The sequence below is a fragment of the Synchiropus splendidus genome, chromosome 9 (genome assembly GCF_027744825.2).
Source record: "Synchiropus splendidus isolate RoL2022-P1 chromosome 9, RoL_Sspl_1.0, whole genome shotgun sequence".
Classification (NCBI taxonomy): Eukaryota; Metazoa; Chordata; class Actinopteri; order Syngnathiformes; family Callionymidae; genus Synchiropus; species Synchiropus splendidus.
The window spans coordinates 20,002,056-20,015,483 of record NC_071342.1 but is presented as its reverse complement, the minus strand read 5'-3'; the positions used below and the strand labels follow the sequence as shown (position 1 = coordinate 20,015,483).

The 13,428-nt window shown below is 42.8% G+C and overlaps 1 protein-coding gene across 1 annotated transcript; it reads left to right on the top strand.

Moving 5' to 3' along the window:
- The first annotated feature begins 10,769 nt into the window (after nt 1–10,769).
- On the top strand, nt 10,770–13,428 carry nanp (N-acetylneuraminic acid phosphatase). Its single transcript, XM_053875566.1, has 2 exons — nt 10,770–10,873; nt 12,382–13,428. Exons 1-2 carry the CDS (start codon nt 10,784–10,786, stop codon nt 13,021–13,023), a joined length of 732 nt encoding a protein of 243 aa, XP_053731541.1. The 5' UTR covers nt 10,770–10,783; the 3' UTR covers nt 13,024–13,428.

Here is a 13,428-nt window from a genome sequence, read left to right as displayed (position 1 = left end):
GTATCTGGGAGATCAGACCAACAGTTAAGGTAGCAAGATTAACTGGAAGACCCACGGGAGACAGTGCTGCTGGTGACAACCTTCAAAACCTTGCGTCATTTTGATCTGAGTTTTCCACTTATTCTGAAATATTAAACTGAAATATGAAGCTTGGTCTGGTAGGGGACACTACAGCAGACCTGGGCAAAGTGCGGCCCAGGGGTCATATGCAGCCCTTTGCTGCATATGACCTTTGGTATTTTTGTGGCCCTCATGACGTCAGACTAAAACTGATTTTTCTCACAGTTTCTTTGTCCTGCTTCTATGTATTCCTCAAAATACATTGAAAGAAAATAGAAATATATATATATATATATTAAAATAGAAATATATATATATATATATATATATATATATATATATATATATATATATATATATATATATATATATATATATATATATATATATAAATCTTCTAAATCATAATAGAACTATAGACCAAACGTCTCAGCAAGATTAAAAAAGGGGGATATATATGGTCTATAGTTCCATTATGATTTATAGTGAAATAAAATGCATCTTAAATGAAATATTTCTTACTTGTTTCAAGTTATATTTACTCTTATAACATCCTGTTATCTGCTTAGGTCTATTTTTCTCTTGTTACTGAAGTGTATATTTTTGTATTTTTCCCATCATGGTTTGTCATCATCGCTGTCTTGCTTCTGGCATGGTGGGCCCTCACAACAGTCACGGTTTATACTGTGGCCCTAAAGGAGATTTAGTTGCCCATCCCTGCACTACAGCTACAACTCGACTGCATTGTTTTTAAAATGAGAGCACTGTTTATTTGGTGGGACTTTCAGAGAGACTACGCAACTGCTCCCCGGCATTATTTTGTTTTCGGGGCCTCGGTCTGCCTCCAGGGCCCGTCTCAGTTCAACACTCACATAAGTCCTCTCTTGGGAAGCCGTGAAATGGTCCGACTGTGAGTCAATCTCTGAGAGACAGTCCCTGCTGTCATCTATGGTCCTGTTCTGTAGTGACAAGAGGAGGAAGGTGACAACAAAACTCACCCTCCCAAACCCAAGACACTGGGAGGATCTGACTCGACATGTGGTTTCTCCACACTGTTTGTAGAGCCCCAATAACTGTTAGCTTCTACACCGAAATGTTGAAGTGCCAGTATCGACGTTTAGCTCTCTCTCTCCTGCGTGTGAGAATTGTGCAGTTTCCACCAAAGCTTTCATTTCTGGCGTGAGTCCTGAAGCACCTGCCAAAATACTCCCACCCACTACATCCCTGAATCTGCTGACCTTGTACTCTGGAACTAAAGAAGCGCTCTTGGTGTCTGCGGGATCTTTCCCGTCCGCACCGGCCACATGTTTCTGGGAAGTCATCTTGTCTATTTTAGAAGCCTCGACCTTCGGCGGCACATCTGGAAACACCTGTCTCAGGCCGCTGCTGCCACAGCCGCGTCTGTTTTGCTTTCCCCTCCTGCAATGTTCTGCATCATTTGAATCATTTTCTAGCTCCTCTCGCTCCAGTCCTTGAACATCAGCGCTACATCTGACTCAAGGCTCCGTCGTCCTCGCTTGTGTTTGTTTCTGCACTGCCCCCCTTTTCGCAACGCAATTAAACTGTCATTTCACCACATTTACGTCACCAGCTGAAGAGCTGGCAACTCGCAACACGCACAGATTTTTCTAGTCAGACCGAGACGCCTGGATGATTAGATTAGCAGCGAGCCAAAAATAACGTTATGTTATTATTGCTAACTATAGTGGTGATGAAGAAATGCATCCCATGATCAGACTCAATGATGACGGACTTCAACACAATGTTGGCCTGTTATAGATCAGTGATGTGTTAGAATCTGACATTTACTTGATCTGGTGAAGTGTTTTGAGCCGCCAGAGGCGCCATGTTTCCGCGTGTGCATCTCTCTGCCCAATATTTAAATGACCATACAGCAGAGGTGGGCAGTTACATTTTCTAAAGGGCCACTTTGTAAACTGTGACTGTTGTGAGCGGCCATCGTGCCAAAAGAAAAGCGATGAAACGCGAAAATCTTAAGTAACGTGGATGGAATGAACCATTAAATATTCAATGGAAGTGTAAATATGGCGTGAAACCATATTTACATTTTACAGTATATATATATTTTAATTATATTATAATATTATATTTCAATTTTTTTCTTTTCATTTTCTTTCAACGAATTTTGAGGAAAATACTATCATACTATTAGACTATTTACTTTCAAACTACTAAACACTACTGAAGTCTTCAGTACTATACTACTAATAAATGAAAACAAGAAACAAAAACATAGCCATGAATGTGTAGTATTTGCTGTTGAACCAGTACTGGCTGAAACAGAAACGACAGAAAAATTACAACTTCTCAGTCGTATAATTTTTTGTCTGACCTCAGGACCCAGGCCACAAAACACAGGTAAAGGGCCGCATGTGGCCCCCGAGCCGCACTTTGCCATATAGTCATGTTGTGACTCTTCATAAACTGTCAAATCATGTGCTGGATGTATCATTGTTTGTATGTCATAATATTGACTTGCTTCAACGGAGTATAGTCTGTTGGTGGCCACCCTCTTCACACTTGCTCATTTGGTCCTTTGTTTGTGGTTGTCCAGTTAGAATATTGTGGAAAAACTTGCCAGAAACAAATGAAATTCTTGCGGATCAATGTGGTCAACATGTCATGTGTTTATTGTTAGCTGAAACCTCTTTTGTTGTCATTCTGCTAATACAAAAAGCAACCTTTTGTATGTTTATTTCAGTATATTGTGCCAGTTAATTTTAGAATCTAAATGAAGGTAAGTTTAAAGTAATGGAAAGTCACAAAGTTAATCTGATGTAATGTGCTTCAGTGACAAGCTGCTACTTTGGTTAAAAAAAAAATATATATATATATATAATATAATATAGTGCAAAATTATTACTATTAACATAGAACAACAAACCTGCACAATTGTACTTCATGGCTTTACTTATTGTTTCTCGTCTACTGTCTTAGCCACCGACGTCTTTGCTCACTTCGACACCATCAGGCCACGCCTCCACCTTCAGGTCAGCTGACGCAAGTGCTCCGCTCATGAGGCACCGGTGCCACTGACAGCTCCTCGACGTGTTGTGTAAGGCCGTTAACATGTGTGCGCAGAATTCAGCACTTTCTTCAGCACGTCGTGACAAACCTCTGTTGTCCTGTGTTTGCCGGTTGCTAATCGATGCCAATGTTTACTTCGATTCTCTCTCCACCGCAGCTTGAACGTAAATCCTCCGATCATCGACTCGTGACAGCTGAAAGGTTCATGATCGAGCACAGAGGTTCATATAAAATGATCTTTCACACCTCTCAGATACCAGCTTCCCTTGGTAAACACTCATATACTTGAAGCTCATTTTATGAAGTATACTTGAGTCTAGTCTAGTTGAATACACTTGAGTATAAGTATAGTCCAGACCATTTACTAGTAGTAATTCAATGATCTTTGAAATATCCCATTATTTAAAGGGGAAAATTGTGAACGTGGGGTTCACTTCCTGGACATATACACACAGTGGGCTACACTCATAGTACAGCCCAAAACCTGTCGGCTAGGGGTAAGTATACATGTATACTAAACTACTAAACTTGTTGACAGTTGTCGTATCACAAAAATACAGTCATAGTACACTTGAATAAAAATGTTTTTGCTTAGGGAATGTAAACTTTTGCTGTAATGAGTGCAGCGAACGAACATCCGCAGGAACCGGCTGATCTGCTGGAATCTACCTGTGATTCCACCAGACTTTTATTTTTAGGCTGATATTGTCTTTGCACTGTTGACCAGCAGCCCAACAACAATGTGGTGCCAATGTGTCTGTGTGTTTCTATTTACCCAAACATTTAAAGCTTCCTGGGCTTCTCTGAGTGTGGAACACTTCCCGATGGAGATTTGGGATGATAGAAATATCCTTGTTAATCGAGCATGTTTAGAGCCGAAGTGTAAATTCTGTTGATTTAAAAATAATTATAATAAAAAGCAGTGGCTAAAAATCAAGACATGATTCACCAGAAGTCCTTCCTGTCCTCCTGCTGCAGTAAAAATAACAGTTCCAGATAAATCATTTTCCATGAGGAAAGAACGGGCTGGTGAGTAAAGCTGTGGTGACGTACTGGGTTCTGTAATGGCTGGTACCAGCGACGACCTGAGCCACGCTGAGATTCCAGGAATAATGTGAGTCACTCCACCTGCTCGCAGGGAAAACAGCAGCTTGCAGCAAAGGTGACTGCCTGATTCTATTGCTCAATCTGGGCCCTGGATTATGTTTCTCATGACATGTCTGCGAGCGCAGGCTTCTATTTGTGACTCAGCATAAATTGATACATACATTTTTTTAATTTGCATTTTTATTATTTGTTTGTTATTTATTTAAGTCTTTAGTTTGAAGTTCGATGTACTGTTGTTTCTTTTTTTGTCACATAATTCACAATTCGCTTCACAGAATAAAATAAAAATGTGATTATGTAGTGTTTGATGATTGAGTAAAAAATATATTTTAAAAAATGGGGAAAAAACACGTGTACATCTGTGTTCATGAATAATAAGTGAAATTGAATATTGTTTTTCTCTAAAATAAATAAATGTTGTCAATTCAATGTGACGTGTTTTAAATTAAAACGGAAGACATTTAAAATTGCACAAAATAAATCTGATATTGATTCAGGGTAAAAAAAAAAAAAATCAGACATCATTTGCTTACATTTACAAAAAACGTTCTTTTATAATTTAACTTTAAAATATGTAAAACTTATTAACATCAATAGTGTGTTGGAAATCAAACTTCCAGTTCAAATAGATGAGTTAAAAAAATAGAAAATGCATTTTAAATCCATCATACAACTGTGTAGGAACTCTACTGGAAGTCGAATGGAACTGTGCAGGAACTGTGCAGGAACTGTGGTGGAACTGTGCTGCAGCTGCGCTGGGAGAGGAACAGTTGAACTGCTCCTACTGTATTTCAGCCGATAACTATCTTCCAATGGGGCCTGTATTGAGATAGCAAGAGGAAAAGCAGCACTTGTCCTGGGAAGTTGCAGTGTTTGGTGGAGGTGAAGACTTGACTTGTGAACGAATGACTGGCATTTGACTCCACTAAAATGTTTAACTATTCTCTATTCCCTGTTATGAGGGCTGGGGCCAGCCAACGTTTTGATCCTCTTCATCAGAGCCAGCAGCTCGGCCCACATGCCCGAGAGCCTCGCAGGTGTACCCAGCTAGTTTCCTGACAATAACAAGCTCTTTGTTGTCTGCTGCCCCACTGACAACAAAGCATCTCTGTGGGACCGGTCCGAGGTTCTGTTCCGCCCAGCCAGGTGGGATAAAAGACGTGTCCGGAGAGGGATGTCTGTCAGGAGGGGCGCTATCAGCATCAGGGATCCTGAGAAAGACCCACCTGTGGAATGTGACGTGAGTAAAGGAGCCAGTTGCTTCTGAGTTCTTGCTGCTAAGCAGTTGGTGATGGGATCCAGTTGCACGCTTGTCTCCATCACCGTGGAGACAAAGGCTGCTTGATCCAGTTATGAGATGACATAAGCCATTCAGTCAGAGTTGAAAGCAGAAACCTTTGGAGCCGTTTCCAACTCCCCGAGGCTGAGGATGCACGTATTCACTAGATGTAAACTGTGTCACACAATCCGTCAATCAACGTGAAGGTGATGTGATCCTCCAGCTCGTGAGACGGTGAGTCTCGCTGTAGTGTCTGGCTCGAGGTGAGTGTCAGCAGCCAGCTTGGATCCAGGTCGTCCTTTTTATCACCAAAATAAAACATATTTTCATGGAAGATGAAGGAGAGAGCTCAAGGTTTAAGCAACCTTTCGTTCCAGTAAGGTTAAATCCTCAGTCGAAGCTAGTGAAAGATGAGTCATTTATGGGACCAACTCTGAGTTCACACTATTAAAAACGCTGCCAGGTGACTAATCTGATCCATTGCTTCTATTGATAAAGCTTCTGTTTCAAAACTGATGATTCAGCATGAGGAATGTACTCTCATGACAACTGAAGAAAAGATGGCCACAGGCCTTATGAGTCATATGCACTTTCACTTCGCTGAGCTGGAGGTGAGGGGTGCTCTGCAGGGTGGTGACTCGGGTGTCGACTCCCAGCCTGGCTTTGTCAGCTCTTTTTCACTTGCAGTCGTGGAGATTTGAGACGGACTTGATCGTTCAGTGAAAGGCAACTGGTTCTGACACCAACAATCCATTCACAGCTATGACTTCTGGGGCCATCTGGAAGCTTCTGCAGGTGACACGCCGTGTCGGCCGCGCTCCTCCCTGACGTGGAGACCAGAGTCAGCTGCGGCGGTCACAGTGGAGCAGGCATCCGCCATCTGTTCCTCGCCGTGCCAACAGTGGGACTCGACAACTTGAAAAGAGCGCGTGTCACCAGCCAACACCTCGGCGCTGTCAATCACCCCAACGGCTCACTCCCATCTGCACTTTCACAATGTCACGCCAGGCTTTTTCCAAGACGATCTGCACAATGATGTCGCAGTTTCACAATCACACATTTAATAGTTGTATTTTTAAAAAAACTGAGCTATTTCAAACGTGACGTCATGTTCAAACTGTCTCTCTGTTGCTGTTGATCAACAGTCAAGGCAAGTCAGCATCAGCTGTTCTTCTGTCATCTTTCGTGATACAGTTCTTTATCTGCTGACTGAACCCTGACTCATGATGGTGCTGCCGGTCACACGCACGACAGGGCATCCTGCCCCTCAGCACACAGCGTGACCTCTTCACCAGGTGACAGTGAACATTGATTCATCTCTGAAAAATGTCCTATACTTACTTACACAATCTTATCTATATATATTCTGAATTTGCAAATGAAAAATTGTATTAATAAATATATTAAGTATTAATATAAGAATTAGAGTAAATTATCTCAATAAAAGCTTATATCACTCTCCAAAACTAAGTTTTTTTTTTGGGAGAAGAGTGTCTCGTGTCTCTTAAAACTTTAGTCTCAGTGAGACTTTTAAGCCTAATTCAGTAAAGGTTCAAATGATAAGACTAACTCCGAACAACAGCTCAACCATGTCTCTGTTTTCATGGTCGGATCTCAGGCTACTGCAGTGAAGCGCTCAATCTTCTTAAAGTGCATTCAGTGTGTTCATTACAGCAGGTTTTTCAACCGTTTTCTAGCCATGGCAGCCTTGGTTCATTGAAAAAATCCAGAGACTCACCACCAAAGGAACTTGGCCAAAGTGCACTTGTGCTTAAAGTCCTGTAGAAAATCCCTATTCATTTGTGAAAAACTGTAGCTACTGACACTGACACTTATTTTTCCAGGCTATTTGCAAAAACAAATTGCAGAAAATGTATTTGTCTTAAATGTGTCCAGAAAGGGGCGGGAAAATGGCAACGTATATCATGATTTATTTCTTTACTTAAATAACTGTTTGGATTTTATCACTTCTCTTTTGCGTGACTTTATTGTAGTTTTGAGTTTCCAGACAAACCCTTAGCTTCTTCGCCTGAACTTGCTTCATAAAAACAATGATTCTTTCTCTCTTCACATTTTGGAGCGCATTTATTTTGTGGTTTATTTAGTTTTTCCCCAAATTTTATACCACAAAGCAAACTTTGACAGTCCATGAGAGAGAGTTTTGAAGTGAGACGTCAGGTTAGCCGTTAGCTCTGTTAGCTCTGCAGTGCAGACAGTCTTTGGCATGGTGGGGGCTCCGACAAGGATCCCTCCCTCCCTCCCTCCCTCCCTCCATGGTTCTGTGGTGAAAGTGTGTGGTCAAGTTAGAGGCGCATCAGCTTTAAAAACAGCGCATGTGAGCGGCTTCTTGGCTGTGAGTGTGTGGGAAGAGGAGCGCCGCGCACCACAGCAGCACTGCTTTGAATGACGGACAGATCAGCGCATCAACACACTACATGATGAAATCATTTGTGCAGATGCCCAAAAGGACGCCCTGAAACAGCCATTTTCACAGGCCTATTTTTTTTAACCATCTGCATGTGAATGTTGCCTCAGTGGAAGACCAGTGACCTGATCTGTGACCCGACCTCAGTGACGCTGAAGACATTTTTTAAGCCCATTAAATGTCTAAACAATCCAAATTCGAGCCAAGCTGATGCGTTTGAAATAGTTGCTGGACTTGGCTGAGTCCGACTTTGACTTGTGTTTTAGGCCTCATCTTGTTTTCCTGCTGTGGGGTCTGTTAAGTTCAAGCAAAAACATAAACAATACATATGTGAGCGTCACATGCTGATGCGCTTCCAAAGAACACTCTCTGTGGTCGTCTCTTATTAGGTGACAAGGGGAAACAGTTTCCTCATATACCCCTCCCCCCTCCCCCCACTCAGCCTCAGGCATTATTAGACTGGGATAAGAAGCTGCTCCAAGCTCCCAGGGTTCTACTCCAGTGAACACACACACACAGAGTGTCCCAGTCCTGGTTCACCGGCCGGTCAGAGGAGCTCAGGTGTATCAGTGCAGGGATGAAGCTCCGCAGGGAGGTCTACACTCCTGCAACACACTCACAAATAATTACCTTCGTGTTGAAGATTTCTGCTGATGTCGGCAGAAATTTGCATAACATCTCCTCTGTTTCATAACCAGAGGAGGCCTGTCCTGCCCCGCGTTGTTTTTGTTTGTGTGTTTGCGCAGGTTGCCAGTCCCTCCACAGTTGCCATGACGAAGTGCCATTAAGCAGGGCAGTGTTTCTGTCTTTAGACTGTGGTTCCTACATTCCCCTGCCCCGGATAAAATCTCACATCTACGTGTGTGCATGTGCGTCTGCGTGAGCGCGGGGGTCACCTCCGTCCCGATTCACATCTGCCAGTGTTCCGATGGCAGATAGTGAGTTTTGGTGATACGACTCCAGAAATCTTCATTTCCTAGTGACCTGCTGACCTTTCCATCTACGTGTGCGGCGTCACTCGCTGCTCCAAGGAGGCGGCTGTGATGTCATATCAGAACTAAAACAACATTCTGACTTGCAATAGATGCCTTTAAAATGATAAGGCTTGGAATCACTGCAAGGATGACATTTGTACCATCATATTTTGACTAAATATGATTTTGAATCAAACAATTTTTAGCTTTGAACTGCGTTTTTTTTAAGGTAATTCAGTTTGAGTTGGAGAAATGAGACACATTGACACATTTTTTTTGACTCCTCAAACTTGGGCACAGGCGGAGACCAGTTCAGTTCAAGGCAACCAAAGCGACTGGAGATAAACATTCATAAGTTCATGTAGATAATTATGGACCTCAGCAGCAGCCACTTGCAGAATTCTTCCATCACTGTGTGGCACTTGGCTGCAACTCTCTCGGAATTCAGCGATTTACTCCTCCGTTCCTCCATAACCTGCTCACCTCCAAGTTCAGTCAGTATCAGAGCCAAAACCTCTTGTCTAAAGCACAGTTTTCCTCCTTCTGCTGTCCACCTCATGACCCCCCCGTGACCCAGACCTTTAGGTCATCACTGCCCTGGAGAGTAACAGTCAAAATGAAAGCGACGGAGGACTGCGGTCAGGAGATAGCGTGTGGCCGTGGAACCTCCCACGCAGGACAAAAGAGGAACTCAGACAAAAAACCCAGGTGACTTCAGCTGTTTCTTGGAAGAATCACACATGAGGAAGGGAAACCAGTGACTTCATTTCTTCCTCCTGCACGTCGCATCAGAGGGAAATTCCAGCGCTGCACTGGTGTTCACCTCCTTCATGAGGTTGTCTTCCCTCATCGTCCTGTCGCTGAGACGCTGTGGTGTCTTCTGATCGATGCGTCCTCATGTCTTCATTGAGAGCGCTCTCATATGTAGGTCAGGCAGCTCGCTGTGAATGATCCAGTGTGAGAAACTGCGAGTTGCGAGCGCTCGCCGGTACAACTGGTCTGCACACTGTTGCGTGTGAACCGCTGGCCCTGCGCCAAAAGTGAGTGCATGTCGGAGATGGAGTTGCATAACAGGAGAAATATGTTTTGATTTTAAACGAGTTTGTCACGGAACGTGTGTTTAAATTGGCTTTACGTGTGGACAGAGAGTCACGTAGCACTTTCGAGAAGGTGGGAGGCGCCATGCAACAGTTCGCCTTCAGATTGTTCCTCACCACTGAGTGAAAATGTTGATCTTTATTTATTCGGAATTTTCCGAGAGGGAAAAAAAGAAAAAAGAAGCATGTATTAATAAATGAATTATGTATTAATATAATAGGTAGTAAATCGTAGTACGATAATAGTAAGTAAATTATCCCAATAGAACCTTATATTACTCTCCAAAACAAAGATTTTTGTAAGTCGCTCTTGAAAAAGGCTCTGTTTTTGTCATCTACTTCACTTTTTCAATGAATTAATTCAGTTATGGCTTGCAGTGTTCCAAGTTTTCTCACATGGAGATTTAGAGGAATGTCTTCTGCAGAATATCTTGTCAACTATCACCGTTTCAAAGAGGTTTCGTCTCACAAATTAACTGAAAAGAAATTGTGAGCGTGATTGACAGTAGAGCAAAAGAAGAAAAAACAAAACAAATAAACCATTCAGTACTTAAATAACAAAATAGAAAATTTAATTTAATTTAATTTTTAAAAAAATAACACAGATTCAGAAATAATTTTATAAATTATTTTGAGCCAAAGCGTCAGCGCAATGAACTATATCATTTGAAGTTAGTTAATAGCGCCCTCTAACGGATTTAACGCTGAATCACTGACTTTACATCCGAACTACAACTCCCAGGATGCAAGTGTGCCTCCCGTTCACTTCCGCAGTGCTACGTTGAGCGGAAACATGGACGGTGGAACAGTGAAGGCGATTTTGTTTGACTTCGACAACACTCTCATTGAAACTAGTCGTGCGGGCGGAATAGCGATTCAAAAGGTTGGGTGCATTCGATTAGTTATCATTGTATGTGTTCATTAGAACGTCATTACGTCATGAGGAAACCCGGACGTTAAGGTTTTGCCATAAAGAAATCTTCCGGAGTTGTCGTGTGGCTCTCATCACCAAGTTAATGTCTTACGTTATTGATGCTTTTACGCTAATATAGCAAATAATAAATAATCGGTTTGGCGTTCTGTGGCTTTCAATGTAAGATTAAAACTTCCGTCGTATCTGTTTGCCTGTCTTGTTTACATGTTTGTCATAAAATGATTTGTAGTAATCTGTGGACTGTAATGATTCAACATTGAACTATGATACATCGAATTTCTCCACACAATACATGCCCATTAAAACGAGCACAAAAAAACAAAACAAAACATGGGATTTCAATTATCCTCAAGAGGTGGAGATGGGGACGATAATGATAAAACTTTAAACGTGTGTGTGGAGGACAATTTCAGTACTGCGATATTAAATATATATATTAGAAAAAACATTGTATTAAGTAGAAAAAAACGTATGCAAATTTATGTTTGTTTAAGGCATGTATATCCTGCTAAAGGCGCGTCTGACTGTTTGAAGTGTATATACAGTGGTACCTCGGTTTTCAAATGTGTCGGAATTCGAACAAATCGGAGGTCGAACAAAAATTTCGAGATTTTTTTGCTTCGGATTTCGAACAAAATTCCTGAACTCAAACGCCCCTGAAAAAGCCGGAAAATACATAACGTGCGTGGACCGATCAGCTGACCCACGACGCGCTTTGTTATTGTGTATAACGCAGCCTCTGTATGCAGACGTGTCCCGCGAGCTCCATTTACTGACTGTTTTTTCTTCATATTGAGGTGTAAAACCTTTCCTGTCTCCACACTGGACCGTGGTAGAGTGTCACAGGGGAGGTGCTGGAGCGCTCACTCCAGGGTTTGATGTCCTGTTGTGGGCTGGAGCTGGGACAGGGATGAGGCCAGTCTGGGACAGAGCGTTACTTGGTTTATGACTTTGTCACAGCCAAACTGCACAGAAGCGCACATTCAGAGCTGGACACGCACCGGGCACCTCTTCACTTCTGGAGAGACGTCACTCACTCGGCAACCCCTCCCACATGCAGCGGCCACACACATAGAGGAACAGCCACCTGCAGCAGACGCTCTACATTCACTCCTACAAAAGCCTGTTTTAAGGCTCGGAACGCATTATTTCTATTTCCATTAATTGTAATGGGAAAAATCGGTTCAGAGTTCGAACAATTTGCTTCTCGAACAGCTGTCTGGAACGGCCTTCTGGAATGGATTGTGGTCGAGAACCGAGGTACCACTGTATTATGTTCGGACCTGTGTTCAAAATTGCGCCCTCTAGTGTGATGGAGTAGTCAAGACTGGGTGAGTCTGGTTTGCCAGGCATGATGCTAGATACTCCAGTGGCTTCAAAGGTCAATAGTAATAGGAATTTTCTGGAAATGTGGGTCACGAGTAAGTTAGTAACTGATGTAAAATTTTCCCTTCCAGGTCAGTGAACTGCTGAAGTCTGTGCTGCAGGTGGACGACAACACCGTCTCCAGCATTTGTAGCAAGTTCAGGCAGAAACTTCTGCTGGAGTCATTTGACTCTTCCGCTGGCAGAACCATTGATGAGGTCCGGGTGAACCACATGGAAGAGAGCATCAGAGAGATGGTCGACGGCTCTTACCCTCCTTCTCTTGCATCTGACTGCTACTTCATGTGGAAAAGAAGCCGCTTGCAGGTGATCTCTCTCACACCAGACATCTGCTGTCTCCTGAAAGACCTGCGGAGCCGATACAAGCTGCTGCTGCTCACCAACGGAGAATCCCAGACGCAGAAGGAGAAAGTAAAGGCAGTGGGATGCGAGGAGTACTTTGATGCCATCGTGGTGGGCGGAGACTACCCTGAGCAGAAGCCCTTCCCCTCCATCTTCACCTTGTGTTTTGACCTCCTGCAGGTGGAAGCGCAGGACTGTGTGATGGTTGGAGACTCTCTGGACACAGATATACAGGGAGGCTTTAATGCCGGGTTGAGGGCTACAGTTTGGATCAACAGCGGTGAGGGTCACGTGCCTGAGGGTTCAGCCAAACCTGACTTCACCATCCCACATGTGCTGGAGCTGCCGGGCATCCTGGAGAAGCTGCGATAATCAGAATGGTTTACATGAGGCTGAAACTGGAACATGATGGTGTTGGATCTACTGTAATTACTGGTGCCTTTTGGGAACACTTAGTATTTATTATTGTTTTGCACTTGGTCTTAATTTTCTATTCTTATTGAGTGAGTTTTCTTTATGATTTTAATCTGACCTGCCATTTTATATGGGTGACAAGTGCAGGGTGAGTTACGTTTTAACACAGGTTCACCATGACTTCACTGAACCTCACTACGTATTGATGAGTTTGCACTTTCATGTTGATACTTGACATAACAAAAGCCGTGGTGACTTGATGAATGATGTGTTGAATTGAAGCGTGATGCAGAGCAACTGAGACATTGCTTAAATGGGAATAAAGAAAGAGTTATGCTTGGATTGATTAAACACTTTCATCAT

Bases quoted from the DNA above. Each gene is read 5' to 3' on its own strand.
- nanp (XM_053875566.1), top strand. From the start codon at position 10,784: ATGGACGGTGGAACAGTGAAGGCGATTTTGTTTGACTTCGACAACACT. The intron at 10,874-12,381 runs GTTGGGTGCATT...TTTCCCTTCCAG, and splicing joins GCGGAATAGCGATTCAAAAG to GTCAGTGAACTGCTGAAGTC.